The 16365-nt window shown below is 60.4% G+C and overlaps 1 protein-coding gene across 1 annotated transcript in view; it reads left to right on the forward strand.

Annotated features, from left to right (window-relative positions):
• Nucleotides 1-2577: 2577 nt before the first annotated feature.
• The window catches only part of PLXND1 (plexin D1), a 52437-nt gene continuing 38649 nt past the window's right edge, over nt 2578-16365 (forward strand). The window contains exon 1 of the mRNA XM_045832161.1: nt 2578-4146. Coding sequence (XP_045688117.1) covers nt 2827-4146 — 1320 coding nt within the window. The 5' untranslated portion in view covers nt 2578-2826. The remainder of the gene's footprint in view (nt 4147-16365) is intronic.

Genomic DNA, 16365 nt, shown 5'->3' on the forward strand with positions numbered 1-16365 from the left:
CCGGTTGCTGCCGTGGGACTGAAGACAGGAGGTGGCGCCTGCTGCACCATTGCTCAGGGCAAGCGGAGAGAAACTGGCATTTGCTCAGTGACTGCGACATGCCTGACACTGTGTCTTCTTTTGTGTTATACGGCGCATATCTCACAGTCTCCCATGGGCCGGTTTGCTATCATGATTATCCTTATTTTACAGATGAGGAAACTGAGGCTCAGAGAGGGTAAATGCCTGGCCCTAGGCCACACAGCACTTCAACTTCCAGCGTACACCAGGACACCAAGACCCTCACCAACCCCTTTTCGGTCTAAATTGGCCCTGCATTCCCTTCAGCCCTGGGTGGCTCCAGTCCTAGCACTCAGGTTGGTAGTTTCATGTTCAAAGTGCTCAGAACCATCTTCCAATGTGCGCCAGGCTGAGCTTCGAGGACACAGAGCATTATCCTCAGGGCTCAGTGGGGGGAGCTGCAGGATGCAGCAAGATGAGCCGGAGACAGGAAGGAAGCTAGGAGGGACGAATGAGGGAGAGGGGGGTGGGGGATAGGAAGGGAGACAGAGAGAGAGAGACAGACAGACAGACAGAGACAGATAGATACTCACGAAGAGACAGAGAGTGGAAACAGAGGCGGCTGGGAACAGACTGGGAGAGAGACAAAGAGGGGAAAAAAAAGCCGGGAGGAGCAAGAAGACAGAAACAGAGATGGAGTGGGGAAGGCTAGAGAAAGATACGACTGCAGGGAGAGAGACAGACAGATGGACTGGTGGGGGAGGGCTTGGAGGAGAGGTGGGGTGAGGTGCCTGGGGCAGGCTGCTGGACTCCCCAAGTCTGCCTCTATAGATGGTGCAACACGAGCCCTGGAAGGGGGACATGTGTCCCAGTGGGCTGTCCCCTGAGTGGCCTTGAGCCCAGGGGAACAGGGTGCCCGAAGCAGAGCATCTGATTCACTGCACCTGAACACTCCTGGCTATCCAAGCAGTGGCAGGACCTGGGACAGGTTGGGGAAGGCGGAGGGGTTGCAAAAGGCAGGCGTGATGGGCAAACACTGATGGCAGGAAGACAGGAAGGTGAGGATGCTGGGCTAGGGAAGTGGAGGGGTGCTGTAGGTCTGGCTTTTCCTGCCTGCCCTGTCGGACAGGGAGAAACCCCTGCCCTTCCTTCCTAGCTAGGTGGGAACAGGCCAGCCCCCAGAGCAAGGGCCACAGGGTACCATGTGGCAGCCAGGGGTCGGGTAGGAGTCCCCCTTCCTGTTCTGAGAGGACAGAGCAGGCCTGGGGATGGGGACGGATTGAGGTGCTTTCAAAGCCAACAGATTTGGGCTTTCCAACACTGCAGGTCTGCTCCTCATGAGCTGTGACTCTCCAGCTAGTCCTTCCACCTTTGGAGCCTCAGGTGCTGCATCTATAAGGTGGGACCATAACAGCACCAGCCTCAGAGGACAGCTGTGAAGAGGAAGAAATGAATTAATTCACGTAAAGCTCTGGGCAGAGAGGCTGGAGCAGGATGAGCGCTGTCTGAGCACCCACCATCGCCAGGTGCCATACAGGCTCTTCACATGGGCTCTGAGACCTTAGAATCATGGATGCCTGCCTCCCACCCCAGTGCCTAGCTGCACCTTCCTGGTGGCCCTGTGCTGGCTCATATGACTGAAAACTGAGAGGATTTTAGGACCTTCCCTAGTCTCCCACAAAGGGGAAGTGCCTCCTGGTGAACTGTGGTGGGCAGGAGAACAGCAGCCCACCGGACTGGGTCTCCACAGGAGGTCTCTGGGAGCAGTCACCCCCAAACCAAGGCCTGACTGGGTGTGGCCAGTCCAGCCCAGACTGCTCTACAGCCTGGCACGTGCCTGAAATAGTTCCTCTCTCCATTTTCTCGAATTACATGTCTGATCCTTGATCTCTGTCCCTGTGTCCCACCACTTATAAAACTCCTTTTATAGGGCAGGGTTTTGATGGGGCAGATCGAGGGGCCTGAGGGGGTGGTGCCCCCTGCCCAGCTGGCTCTGGAGGTGCTCAGGCCTTGGGGGGAGCCTAAGGCCTGGTCAGTGTGCCCTACAAAAGGGAGACTGTGGAATGCAGAGAGGGAGGGCTGTGGACGAGGAAGGCAGAGGGAGAGAACGGGGGTCCGAGGGCTGAGAGAGAAACAGCGAGTTCCAGGGGAAGGGAGCGGAGGGAGACTCGGAGAGAGGGAGAGCGAGCCAAGGACAGAAAAACAGGGAAGGGAGCGAGAGACAACACACAAGGGAAGGAGGGGGTTAGACAGAGACATTGACAGGGAGACGCCGAGAGACAGAGGTGGGTGGAGAGAGGAAAGAAAACAGAAAAGCAGCCCGAGCGAGACGGGCCGGGCCGAGCGGCCAGGAGGAAGGAAGGAGAGAAGAATAAGCGACGGAGGAGGAGGCGGCGCCGGGAAAGGGAGCCGCGGGTTGTAGACGCCTCGCGGGAGGGTCCTGGAGGGCGCGGGGCGGCCGGACCTTCGACAGCGGAGTGAGAGCCGGGCGGCCGGAGGACCCGCGAAGCCAGCGGGCTGCCCGGGGAGCGGACCGGGGCGCTGGGGAAGGTGGGCGGGGGGCGGGAGGGTACCCGAGGGCGGGGCGCTGCCGGGCTGGGAGCGGCGTGAGGGCGTGTCCGCAACGGAGCCGCCCCCTCCCCGCCCCCGGCTTGCGCGGCGAAGCTGAGCCGGGCCGGGGCAGCCGGGGCCGGGGGCGGCTGGCGCGGGCAGGAAGCGGCTCGCGGCCCGGGCCCGCCCCCCGCCTCCTGCTGCCTCCTGGCTCGGGGCTCCCGGCCGCGCCGCGCCCCATGCACTCGCCGTGCCGCGGAGCCCGCGCACGCCCGGATGGCTCGTCGCGCCGCGGGCGGCGCACCCCTTAGCGCCCGGGCCGCCGCGGCCAGCCCCCTAACGCCGCGCCCGCCATTCCGGGCCCCGCTGCTGTGCCCGCTGCTCGGGCTGCTGCTGCTGCTGCTCGGGGCGGGGGCCCGCGCTCTGGAGATCCAGCGCCGCTTCCCCTCGCCCACGCCCACCAACAACTTTGCCCTGGACGGCGCGGCGGGGACAGTGTACCTGGCAGCCGTCAACCGCCTCTACCAGCTGTCGGGCGCCAACCTGAGCCTGGAGGCTGAGGCGGCCGTGGGCCCGGTGGCCGACAGCCCGCTGTGTCACGCCCCGCAACTGCCTCAGGCCTCTTGCGAGCACCCGCGGCGTCTGACCGACAACTACAACAAGATCCTACAACTGGACCCCGGCCAGGACCTGGTAGTCGTGTGCGGTTCCATCTACCAGGGCTTCTGCCAGCTGCGGCGCCGGGGCAACATCTCGGCGGTGGCCGTGCGCTTCCCGCCCGCAGCACCCCCCGCGGAGCCCGTCACCGTGTTCCCCAGCATGCTGAACGTGGCGGCCAATCATCCGAATGCGTCCACCGTCGGGCTGGTGCTGCCGCCCGCCGCCGGCGCGGGTGGCAGCCGCCTGCTAGTGGGCGCCACGTACACCGGCTACGGCAGCTCTTTCTTCCCGCGCAACCGCAGCCTGGAGGACCACCGCTTCGAGAACACGCCCGAGATCGCCATCCGTTCCCTGGATGCGCGCGGCGACCTGGCCAAGCTCTTCACCTTCGACCTCAACCCTTCCGACGACAACATTCTCAAGATCAAGCAGGGGGCCAAGGAGCAGCACAAATTGGGTTTCGTGCGCGCCTTCCTCCACCCGCCCGACCCTTCGCCGGGCGCCCAGCCCTACGCGTACCTGGCGCTCAATAGCGAGGCGCGAGCGGGCGACAAGGAGAGCCAAGCGCGAAGCCTACTGGCACGCATCTGCTTGCCTCGCGGCGCTGGCGGCGACGCCAAGAAGCTCACCGAGTCCTACATCCAGCTAGGCTTGCAGTGCGCAGGTGGTGCGGGCCGCGGCGACCTCTACAGCCGCCTGGTGTCGGTCTTCCCCGCGCAAGAGCTGCTCTTTGCAGTCTTCGAGCGGCCCCAGGGGGCCCCAGCGGCCCGCACCGCTCCGGCCGCGCTCTGCGCCTTCCGCTTCTCCGACGTGCAAGCTGCCATCCGCGCCGCGCGCACCGCCTGCTTCGTGGAGCCGGCACCCGACGTGGTGGCGGTGCTTGACAGCGTGGTGCAGGGCACCGGGCCAGCCTGCGAGCGCAAGCTCAACATCCAGGTACGCCCAGGCTTGGGGTTGCCGGGAACCCAGCCCAAGGCGGCAAGGGAGAGCCGGCCGGTAACCGGGCGGATTGTGAGCTGAGCGGCTCACTGTGCAAGCGTACCGGGACCCAGATGTGCGTGTGTGGGGACACAGGTGTGTGCTCTCGGCCACAGGTGCATTTGGGGGGACTTAGGTGTACTCATGAGAATACAGGTGTCAGCTGAGGTGTAGGTACTGGCTCGACTCTGGCCCAGATGTGCGTGTGAGGTCACTCAGGTGAGTGCTGAGTTACAGATGCGAATACCTAGGTGTGTGGACAGGGTCCAGAATGCGGATTGGTACGTGCTGAAAAGAGCTAAAGGTGCATATACAGCTCAGGTGTGTGCCTGGAGGGGTGGGTAGTCATACGCGGTGAGTTGAGCACATAGCAAGTGAGTGCACGTTTGATCGAGGGCTGTGGTGGGGAGGTGCTATGACCAGAAGGGTGTACAGGGGGCAGGACCGAGCCCTGAGGCGTAGGAGGAAATGAGGTGGGGCCAGGCGGTGGGGGAGGGGGCACTAGCTGTGTGAGAAGGGGCCCTAGGTGTCTGGGCAGGGTTGGGGAGTGGCAAGGGGACCAGGCTGGGGGATCAGTGTGTGTTGAAGTTGTGGGGACAGTAACCCAGGGTGCAGGAGGAAACAGTGAAGTTCTCTTCAAGGAAACTCTCCAGCAAGGGGTCACCTCTGCAGGGGACTCTGGGAAGTGGACCCCTGCACTTTTTCCACGCTGTGCATCTGGGCCTGAGTCTGGGGAATCCATTTGAACCCCAGGTTTGCCACTGCCCTAGGAAGCCTCAGTTTCTCCCTCTGCAAATGCCAAACTCAGACTTCTGGTGATTACAGAGCCCTCCTTGGGGCCAGGCTCCAGTGGCGCTGCTCCATCCCCTCTCTGTGGTCCTCAGACTGTGGCCAGAATCTCATGAGCTTAATTATTTCCCTGTGGGTGTGCCCAACACTGGGGCTTAGAGAAAAACCCGGATTCCTTCTCCTGTAGTCTGGCTCCCACGGCTACCCACGACCCGTCTGGCTGGCCGCCATGAAAACAAAGGTCACGGTGGGTGAGCAGGGCAGACTCTCCCAGGGAGCAGCTCTGCCACCGGCCTCCCGGCGCTGTGGTTAAGACATTCACTCTTCCTCTCCCCAGAGCTACATGCCACAGTGGGCTGTGTTTGAGGGGTGAGTTTTGTTTCCGGGGGCCTCAGGGCTAGAGGAGTGAGTGGAGCATCAGTCCTGCTCTAAGGACGGGACACCCTGTGGGGGCCAGGACCTCCCTTGACCTTCGCAGGCTCTGTCTGTCCGTCCAGACCCTTGGTGAACCTGTGACCTGGGGCCTCCACGTTCTCCTCCTCCATCTCTGGCAGGACCTGTCCTGGTTCCCAAGGTCTCGTATTTTTGGCTTGGCCTGGTGCTGTGACTCATTCTGCTGAAGGGGGCCAGGGTTTTCCTCTTTTTAGGGGAGCAGGACCTCTCCAGGGACACAGCGCCCAGGACAGAGTGGCCAAGGGCCTCCTCCTGACCCCAAGGTGGGGTGATTTCTCACCCTCTGCAGCCAGTCTCCCTGTGTCCTGCCCCCCACCCATACCCAGCTATGGGCACAGGCCTGTGCTGTGCACCGGGGGCCAGTGGTGACTCAGTTTCTCCTCTTGTGGACCATGCAGACCAGTAGAGGACTGACATGGAGCCAGGCCCTTACAGCCCAGGGGGGGTGAGGGAGCCAGGAGAGAGGCATCGAGGCTTCCCTGGAGAGGGATGTCACAGCAGAGGTGGACGGATGAGCAGGAGTTAGCCACGGGAGGCCACCGGGAGAAGAGGAAAGGGTCCAGGCAGAGGGGACAGCCCGTTCAAATACCTGGAGGGAGGAGGGAGGATACAGCAAGTTGCTCTACAGCAACTGAAGGGAGGTGGGTGAGGCCTGTGGGGTGCAGGTTGGCCATATTACAGAATCGAGGCTGCCCGGGGCCATGGGGAGCCAGCCGTGAAGGGTTTGAGCCTGAGGAGTGATATGATCTCAGTCAGCATCTCCGCTTCGTCCTTTGTGGAAGGGGATTGGTGCTGAAAGCACCTGCCTCACAGGACTGAGGTGGGGACGCAGCAAGGTAACACATGTGAAGCTCTTGGTCGCGTGGCTAGCACACGTGCTTGCAATTACTGTGATTATTTTTTTAAAGATTTTACTTATGTATTTTAGAGAGGGGAGGGTAGGAGAAAGAGCGGGAGAGAAACATCAACGTGCGGCTGCCCCGCCCCCGCCCCCCCGCATGCCCCTCACTGGAGAGCCAGCTCGTAACCCAGGCATGTGCCCTGTCTGGGAATTGAACCGGCGACCCTCAACTTGCAGGCCGGCACCCAATCCACTGAGCCACACCAGCCAGGGCTACTATGATTATTTTTAATGTTGTGATTTTAAAAAGTCTGTAGGTGACTGGTGAGGAGAGACGAGAGGCAGGGAGAGCAGCTGGGCGGCCCGTGCCATCTCCCAGGCTGCAGGTTCACTCACTGATCCGCAAGTACTTCCTGAGCACGGACTGTGGTGGGGGCTGGGCGCGGCCATGCAGGGGGGTGCCAGGCCGTGTTCTCGGTGACGGTGACGCGCTGGGCGGCTGGGGTCCTGCAGGGAGGCAGTGGGCTTGGGACAGACTCGCCTGCCAGGGTGTAGCGGCAGAGGTGGGGAGGGACAGGATGGAGGGGAAGGAAGCTGCCCAGTCGGGCCCAGCATCAGATGGAAGGTGCTGGGTGCTCATTCTTCCACCTGTTCCCCAGGGGTGTCTGACCTCCAGGCAGGAGAGGCGCACAGCCAGGCCTCTGGCAGGCGAGTGTCCCACAGGTGTTTTGGGGGCCTCTCAACGCCATAGCCTCTGGGCTGTGGTGGCCTGGGACAACCCAGCTCCTCACCCAGCAGACTTTGTCCCCTGCTGCCCACTTTCCGGACGGCGAAGTCTCAGTGTCTGCTGCCCCCTTCAGTCCGGAAACGTGGCCGAGAAGGGAGGAGCTGCAGAGGTGTGAGGTCAGAGGCAGGAAGCCTCGGTTTCCCCCAGCCCGTAGAGGGCCCCGGTGTTGTCCCTGATTGTTTTTAACATATTTGGGGCTGTTGGACTATTTTGAGAGAGAAGGCGAATGAGGAAATTAACATTCATGGAGTGTGGCGTGGATCCCTTCCCTCACCTTGTGCTGAGGTGCATGCGGGTTAGGACGCTGCCACAGTTATCAAAGGGGGAAACCAAGGTATGGGGGCCCCCAGCGAGGCAATGGCAGTCCGAGTCTCCCTTCCTTCTCTGATCGCCCCTGCCCTCACCTTTGAGTGACCACTATTTTTGTGTTTCTAAGTCAAAAAGAAAACTGACAAGGAAATGTCAGTGCTGCATTTTCAAGGTGTCTTTTTATAGTAAAGGTGAAAAAAAACCCCTCAGGCGGTTTTAAACTGGCATGTGGTGGGTGGGTGCTGGTTGTCAAGAAGGCGTTTTCTGAACCAATTTCGGGGCTGAAATACTGGGTGGAGGTGGAGGGAGGCAGAGCTTCCAAGATGGGCTTTCCATTTGGAGCTGGATGGGGCTGGGAGTGAGCTCCCCGCGGCCAAGGGGACAAGCAGAGACACTTGGCAGCATTCAGGAGAAGGGATTCCCATGGGCTTCTGACCTAGAGAGACAGACAGGGCTTGGTCCAGGAGATTGTTAACAGCCCTCCCACCCCGGGCATGTCTGCATTTCCAGGTAGGCGAGGGTAAAGCTGGCCCTGAGTTCTGTTCTCCTACCTGTATGCTGTGGGACCCAGGGTAAATGGTACTATTTACCCTTTGGGTCTCATGCTTTGTCATTGTGAAACCAGCTAGGGTGTGGGCAGATTAAAATCTCACATGCAGGAAATGGTATTAGTACCAGGAGGAAAAAATTACATCAGAGAAAAGTGTGTTCAGTGTGTGGAACAGCCAACAGGCTCGGGAGTGCTCAGAGGAGGGAGGATGCTCTAGGGCAGGGGTGTCAAACTCATTTTCACGGGGGGCCACATCAGCCTCACGGTTGCCTTCAAAGGGCCGAATGTAATTTCAGCTTCTTAACTGCTAAGGGATAGTTACATTTATACAGCCCTAAAATTATTTCGGCCCTTTGGAGGCAACCACGAGGCTGATGTGGCCCCCCGTGAAAATGAGTTTGACACCCCTGCTTCAGAGGATCTAACCAGGCCCTAGAGGTGAGCAGGTGTGGGCCAGAAGGTGAGGTGAGGGCATGTCTAGAGCTGTGTTCATCCCCCCCCTCCCCCCGCCGCTGCCGCACGAGAGCTCAGTTGCTGGCTGGCCTGAGGGGTGTACGGATGGTAGGTGCCCTCTCGGCTCTCTAGGGCTGAGCCCTGAGTTCTGAGCAGGGCCACTGCGCCAGCCCTTCACTAACACCAATGCCTTCCAGCTCACAGCCCCTTTCCCCTTGCCCTCTTGAGGCAAGAAGTGCCGTTATCCCCCGTTTACACCTGGTACCACTGAGGCCCAGGGTCACTCAGCTGGCCAGCAGGAGCGGGGTCTGCAGACTGGCTCTGACGGCGGAGTCCCACTGGCCGGTGTTAGTCCAGAGCTCTCTGCCGTGAGTCTGCAGTTACCCCCCACCTGCTGGAGACTTGGTTGGAGCCCTTTGCACAAAACCCCCGCCTGTGATAGCACCCCAAGCTGGCCCCGGATGGAGCTGGAGCTGACACTGCAGTGAGTCAGATCCAGAGTGGGGTGCCACCGGCTGGGGCACCTGCAGAAGCCCGGCCATGAGGTGGAGGCTGGGGCCGATGGGGCCTCCCTCGGAAGTGGGAGAGGCAGGGGCGCTCCAGGCTGCATTCATCTCTGAAAATGGAACCGTCTGGACTCTGGAAGAAGTGAGGCCCCAGCCTTTTCGGTGTGGGAATGAGGGACACGGTCGATGTGAATGAAGACTTGACAGGTCCCTTCCCACATCGACCCCAGCCCAGCCGGGTGCAGGCCATGTTGGGACCTGGGGCCTGCGGGCAGTCTTTCTCCTGTCCTGCAGGGCAGCACCTCGCCCTCTGGCGTTTGCTAGGAGGGTGGACGGAGGATCTGTTATGGCCCTGGCCACGCCCACAGCTCAGACCTGCTACACCCAGGCAGGCCCAGAGTGGTGCGTGAGTGCTGGACCCTGCTGCCAACTCCTTGGATCCAAGTCTTGGCTCAGCACCTTCCTTGGCTGTGGCCCGGGGCACGTCACTCGCCCTCGGTGGGCCTCCATTTCCTCATCTGTAAAGAGGGCTCAGTGAGAGGAAGAACAGGGCAGCCGATGTTTGGCGGAGGCCCTGTGTGAGTCGGCGTCAGCCCCTGCAGAAGCGCCCTCGACACGGGTTCGTTTTGCCCGCCCTCGGCTGCCGGTTTTCATGGGGGTGAAGGAAATAGGCTGCCTGCCCCGAGTTCCCGGTGCTTCAGGGAGAAAGACGTGGTGTATGTGGGAGGAGCGTGAAGGCCCGAGCCCTGGGAGTGGGGGTCCTTTTCCCTTTCTGGGCCCCAGTTTCCCGGCCTTCGTGGGCCATGGCGGGGGGGCCAGGAAGCCCCCGCCCCGTCACCGGAACTGCTCCCGTCAACATCACTGGTCCTGCCACCGTTGTTTCTTGGGAGCTTACTCTGTGTGGGGCACTTTGCACAGCTCTTTACCTAAGTGTGTCTTTTAGTACCGCTCAGGATGGGCTGTGTTTTCCCCAGTCTACAGAAAGGGGAGATGGAGGCCCAGAGAGACGGAGTGACCGGCTCGAGGTCACCCGGTGGGCAGAAGGGGGAGCCAGTGTCGGCTGCGGAGTCTCTGTTCATCACCTTCACTCCCTGGTTCCTCTGAATGCACTGACCAAAGGGGTGTGAGCCAAAGCGGCCCCGAGATCGCAGTGGGAAGGGGTGAGTGGGCCCCTCGGGAAGGTGGAGAGACTGAGACCCAGGGAAGCTCTGCCCCGGCCGGGGCGGCCGTGGGGAGTGGTGGGAGCTTTCCACGGGGCCTGCAGAACTGCCCAGCCCCGGTGTCCAGCGTGGTTCCATGCTGGGTCAGGCCCCCCAGGTGCGCACTCCTGTTCCCCATGACTACAGCTGTCTCCACCTTCGCCCACCAAAGCTCAGCTCCTCCTGGGCTGCATCCCCCGCCCTCCTGTCCTCCTGGTGGAGGGTGTTCTGAAATTTGGCAGTGTGGGTGGGCCCCACTTTGTTAAGTGGCAGCCTCCCAAAAGGCAGGAATCAGACCCCGTCTGGACCCTTCAGGAGCCCCCACATGGTCAGGGAGGAGATCACGATAGAAGACATGCTATAGACAGAGCCACGAGCTGACCAACCTCATCAGAGGGAATCAGGGAAGGCTTCCTGGAAGATGGTGCCATTGGAGCAAGACTTCGACAGATGGGGCCGGGGAAGGCATTCTAGGCAGAGGACGCGGCAGGGGCAGAGGCCCAGATGTGTGGTGGGACGTGGCTTGGGTAGCAGGCAGAGATGAAGCTGAGAGTGTGTGGGGTCTGGGGTGTGGGCCAAGGCTTTGGATGCTGTCCTGTGGGCTGCGGAGAGCCAGCAAGGCTTTGGGGGAAAAGCAACACATAGTTAATCTGTTTCTAGAAGGGATCCTGGGTGCTGACCCCGAATTAGTCCTGCCTGGTACTGGCAGAGACAGGAGGCTCTCTCTCAAAGCCCCCATGGCGCTGGACCAGGCGGCTCCCCAGGGCCTCTCCGGCTCTGACAACAGTGTAGAAATTGCCATGGAAACTAGGTCCCCGCAAGGGGACAGGCCAGGAAAGTCTCTTGGTGCCAGCCACATGGATTTGGATCCTGGCTACTACCCCCAGAGTTCGGCTGTTTTCTGTCCGGAGCCGGTGCTTGGCCCGGCGTTCCCTGCAGGTCACTGGGACAGGCTCTGCACCGCCCACTTTCCCACTGACACGTGATGCCACCTGGGTCTGCCCGTCTCTGGGCCAGCGTGGCTCACCCGCCCAGCCCACCACCCTTCACCCTGAAACACGATAAATCACATGCCGGAGGAGGGAGGAAGCTCTAAGCTCCATTACGAAGCCCAGTGAGGCCCCAGTGGGGCATTAATCATGTAGCACTTTCTGCTCTGATCGGTAAATAATGGGGGGGCCATGGGCAGAGGCCTTGAAGTGGAGGCCAGGCCGGGGGAAGGAGCCAAACGGGGATCAGCATTCACCCCTGCACCCCGTGCCCCTCTCAGGACGTGTCCACCTTCTGTGTTTGAGGGGACCGAGCCCTCCAGAAGTGGTTGTCTCCTTGCTGGGCCTGTTTTCCCAGCGTGCAGCCCAGGGCATCTCTGACTCCAGCTGGCTGCTAGCAGTGCTCTGCGGTGCCGCGATAAGAGGCTGAGGTGGAAGATGAGGACTCTGGAGCCTGCCTGCTGAGGTTTGAGACTCCCATTTGGACATAATGGCTGTGTGACTTTGAGCAAGTTACTTCACCTCTCTGTGCCCCGGTTACCTTTGCCGTAAGTAGCATCAACTTGTCAGGGTGTGGTGAGGGTTAAATGAGGTTGTACATGCAGAGATCGCTGCACAAAGTAAACTGGCTGATTGTCATTGTCATATCGTTGATTCTACTGTATTGTTATTGTTATAAAGCTGTCACTTTCCATCTTGGGTTTGGTAACTGGGATCTGAGCATCTAGAGAGAGGGACCTACCTATGTGTGGCTTCCCTGTCACCAGGACATGGGACCCGGCCCAGAGATGGTTGCTGGGGGCCCCAGGCCAGCCCTGTCCCCTCAGCCGTGCGCACAGCAGTTGCACGATGACTCTGGGACCAAGGCCAGCACCCCCAGGGGAGGAGGGTGTGAGATCCAGCCTCCAGGGCCCCTCAGCCCCAGGAGGGGGAAGGCGGCCTGCATCCCCTTCAGGGCAGAAGCTGGGACAGAAGTTGTTCCGGGTAAGGAGGGGCCAGCGCCACTGCACTCTGCCACCCTGCCCCCCATTAGAGCTGGTGGGAGGGAGGGACTTTTCACTGAGGCCAGGGAAGAGTCGCTGGCTGCCCATCCCACACTGTGCTCCTCTGGGACCGGTTGGGGGGGAGCTGGAAATGGGGCCAGGCTGGGCTGGAATGAGAAACAGCTTCGAGGAGGGGGAGCTGGGTGTCTAGGGGGCCACGTCCAGCTAACAAAACAATGGCTGCTTGAGTCAGCGGCTGTGGCCATGGTTCCCAGGCAGGCCCTGAGCGGAGCAGGCCTCGGCCTGCTCCCGACATCCGGGGGCACTGCTGATCTAGCCTAGATGCTGGACTTCGGGGACTGGTCGAGTGGCTGGGCGCTGGGGCTCCCCCATCCTCGGGCTTCTGCCCGCTGGCCTGCAGAGCTAACTGGGAACATCCATTATGGGAGTTGCTGTTACTTTCCCCACTTCCAGATGAGGAGACTGAGGCTCAGAGGGGATGGGGCACCCCATTGTGTTAAGAGCCGTGAAGGTTGGTGCATGAGGAGCCTCAGCTTCTGTTTGTATGGGGGCACAACAAGAGTGTGTGTGCCCCCGTTCCCCGCCCTCCCAGTACAGCTAGGCCTCTGCCCTCAGCCCAGGAGCGGTCCTTGCAGCCTGTGCCCGGCCTGTCAGTGGGTCTGGAGCGCTGGTTGTGCACAGTCGGCCCGTCGTGTTCAGGGCAGCCCGGCTGACTGGTTCACACACCCCTTCCAGCGCTGGCCTGGCCAGCTGGCCTGGCTCAACTCAGTGCCCTGGGGCTGAGTGGCCTGCCTCCTCCAGAGAGGGAGGTGGGGGAACGGAGGCAGGCAGGCCTCTCTGAAGCTCTGGAAGGGTCTGCTGAACTGTGTTCATTGCCATTTGTCCGAAAATCCTGCCTGGTTCAGGCGGCCTGGAGCCAGGTGGGGAATTGCCGTACTGTGTGTCCCGGGGAAGTTGCCGCCACTCTTTGTGCCTTAGTTTCCCCAAGACGTTGCTTTTCCTGTCCAGCTCAGGGCCCGGCCTCCTGTTGTTTTCTGGCTCCTCCAGAAAGAGAGCATCTTGATCACCCACGGGGAGGTGCTGGTATTTATTTCCTCTCTGGGCAGCAGGCGGCTTCCTCCTTAGTATGGGGGCCGATGCTCCAGGCCCCCCAGTAGGATCCTGACCCCTCCCAGGACCAGCAAACAGTAGGCCATAGCTTGTTCCATGCCTCAGTTTACCCTCGTTGCAGGGGTCAGTTCAGTGGACCCGTAGCCCTGCAGCTGCAGTGTTCAGAGAGGCCCCGCAGACCGGAGTGGGAGGGTGGAGGTCGGGCGTGAGTGTCGTAGGTGTGGCTTCAGATCCTGACCTGACCATGTGCTCTTGGGTGACCCTGAGACCACTTCCCCTTCAACGTCAGCGCTTCTGAAGAAGTGTGGGGGAGGAGCTACTTGACTAGGTTTTTCAGGAAGCAAAATGCAGGCCCTTTTGTCTAGGCCTGGCTTTTGAGGCCTCTGCAGACTGTACCTGTCAGAGCCCTATTACGCTGTACCCTGTCTGGTTCCTGCTGGCTCCGTCTCCTCTAGCCCTGCCTCTGGGGAACCCCCCGGCCCCTGCTCGGCTGTCCAAGCCGAGGGAGGAGTTGGCCTGGACACCGTGTTGAGGGAAGCCCTAGAGGCTGGCCAGATCCATTCGGGCATTGAGGGCCCAGGCGCAAAGTTGGGGTTTATGTCAAGGGCACTGGGGATCCACTGAAGGCTGTTGAGCTACGGAGGGGTACAACCTGGCTGTCATTTTCTTAAATAAACTTTTTATTTTGGAATAATTTTAGAGTTCTGGGAAAGTTCCAAAGACAGTTCCAGCATCCCCCTCCCTCCATTTTCCCCATTGCTAAGGTCTTTCATTGCCGGTCTTTAGGCAAATGCCGGGGACATTTGTCTAAACCAAGAAACCAGCGTGAGTACTTCACTCTCAACCAAACTCCAGATTTTACTGCGTGGATATCCTTTTACTTTTCCAGGATCCCCCTCTGCATTTAGTGCTTCACAGTTTTAAAGGCTTCCTTTGGCTGCTGTGGAGAGTGCGGGGGAGGGTGCCCGCCCGACCTCCAGCCCAGGAGTGGTGAGAGCTGGGCCGTCTGCAGCAGCCACTGCACACTCAGAGTTGTGCTCTCCTCCCCTGGCAGGGAAGCCTCCCTGGCCCAAGATCACAGTTGAGTAACCATGAAAGACTCGAGGCAAGAAGGTGCACAGAGTCCCCACAGCTGCTGTAGTCTCTAGCTGGGACAGAGCCATGGGGTCTTGCAGCCTGCCATAGCGCCCACCAGCGACGCCTCACCCTTCTCGGAGTTCCCCCTGAGGTGCGGCTGAGGTTTGGTGGGGCCTGCGGACAGGATGTGGGAGGCCTGAGAAGCCCGGCTCTCGGCTCTCCAAGCTGTTACTCCAACTGGCTTCCTGGGGAAAGAAAGTCAACACAATTACAGTTGGTAGTGAAACCAGTGTGTCCGAGTTTTAATGAGAGAATGGGGCAGAGCTGAGCTTCCGCCCCAGGAGGCAGCCAGTTGGAGGGTACCTGGGCGTCCTGTTCTCAGAAAAGAGTTGAGACCACAGGCTGTCGCTCAGCCCAGTTCAGAGAGGGATACACCGACGTTCTTAGAGGAATGCAAACCAGCAGCCTGGTATTGCCTGGGCCGAACTGCGGCCTCCCCTGTGCGGCCACGTGCAGAGCAGGCACACAGCGGCCGTGGCTGACCCTCAGTTGTCAGGCGCTCGCCGTGGCAGTGTTGCTCTCGGTGTCTCTGCTTGGAAAGGATGCGGCCGAATACAGTTGTTCTCACTTAAGTCAACATGAGTTTTCTTTCTTTATTAAACACTCACCCCAGAGCCTGGCTCTGCCCTGGAGAGCGCATGCACATGCTACCGCAGTGAGTGAAGGTGGTGAGCGACTCGGAGCCCCTCAGGGAGGAAGGGAGCTTGTTCGGAAGCTCCCACACTGCAAGGGCTGGCTAAAACTGCCTGCCTGGCATGCCGGGCAGAGGGGGCGGCCTGGGTTAAGACAAGGAGACTGGAAGGCCAGGGGAAGTACCAGTGGCCCAGAGGCGTGGGGAAGAAACAATGCTACGAAGGTTCAGGAGCCCTGGCAGGAAAACGTGGCCACCTGTGGGGACCTGCAGTGATTGGTGCCCTCCGAGCAGAGGGTGGGGCGGAGGAAGGAAGGGAGACCGGGCCTGGCCAGCTAGCAGGGGCCAGATCACAAAGGCCCTAAATGCCTTTAGGCTGGATCCTGAGGACAGGTGGGAGCTGGAGAGAGGTCGGACTTGGGGAGGGGCTACCCAGCGTTGCTCTCGGAAAGGTGGCCCTTGCAGACTGGAGGGCTCTCCGCCTGCTTCGGGCCATCCTTGCTTCTGAGGGGCCGGCGCTGAGTGAGACTTGGAGGGAGGCGTTTGGCCTGGTGGTGGGTCAGGCCTGTGAAGCTGGCTGCCCCAGGAGACCGAGTTCGGCTGAGGCCACGCTCGCTCAGGATGGCCGCCTGGTCCCCTAGCCTGGTGTCCCCATTTCCTGGGCCTGCAGCCCCCTCCCCCAGCAGAGGAGGCATTTCCTGCCTGCCCAGCTTCCATTCTTGAGCCGGTTCAAAGCCTTGTGATTTCCCTGGCGGTTGGGGAGTCAGCTTCCCCCTTTGCGCACAGATCACTCGGAGCAGCCGACGGGTTACTTCTCCTTTTAAATTTTTTTTTAAATTTTATTTTTAGGATGAGAAAAAAAGTTGGAGGAAAGGCTTTTTAGAAAATTCCTTCAGCGCAAAATTAATGGCTTGTGAACGTCAGGGCAGGCAGGCGAGAGCCGAATTCCCAGCATGCTCCCCCCTCAGCCTCTGCTGCCCTGGCCCACAGATCACCCGGAGCTGGGCGCTGTCTGGCTTTTCCCAGGACCCCCCGCCCCCACCCCCACCCCCTGTTGCAGGACCCAGGGCAGAAAACCCCGAAGGTGACATTGGGGCCTCTCAGGTCTCCCCTCCTTCCCGTTGCCTCCTGGAGCTCAGGGAGGAAAGTCACGTCGTCTGGGCAAAGGTTTACAATTTTAATTTTAAAACAACTCATTGTTTAATGGTGCAAGTAATCCACATGCAGTGAAGACAAGTTACATAACTCCTAGGAAAAGCATCCCTCACGGCCAGACTCCCAGACTCGGGGCCTGAGCGCTGGCGGAGGCTGCTCCCTTCTCCCTGTGGCTTCAGGGTTGCTGGGGGGTGGGCCTGGGACTGGGAGGGGCATCTGGGAGGTGGCCCAGTGCCCTCTTTCCAGGTGTGCCCCCAGCTGGGA

Source organism: Phyllostomus hastatus, unplaced genomic scaffold, assembly GCF_019186645.2.
Source record: "Phyllostomus hastatus isolate PE091 unplaced genomic scaffold, TTU_PhHast_1.1 phas_contig_16, whole genome shotgun sequence".
NCBI lineage: Eukaryota > Metazoa > Chordata > Mammalia > Chiroptera > Phyllostomidae > Phyllostomus > Phyllostomus hastatus.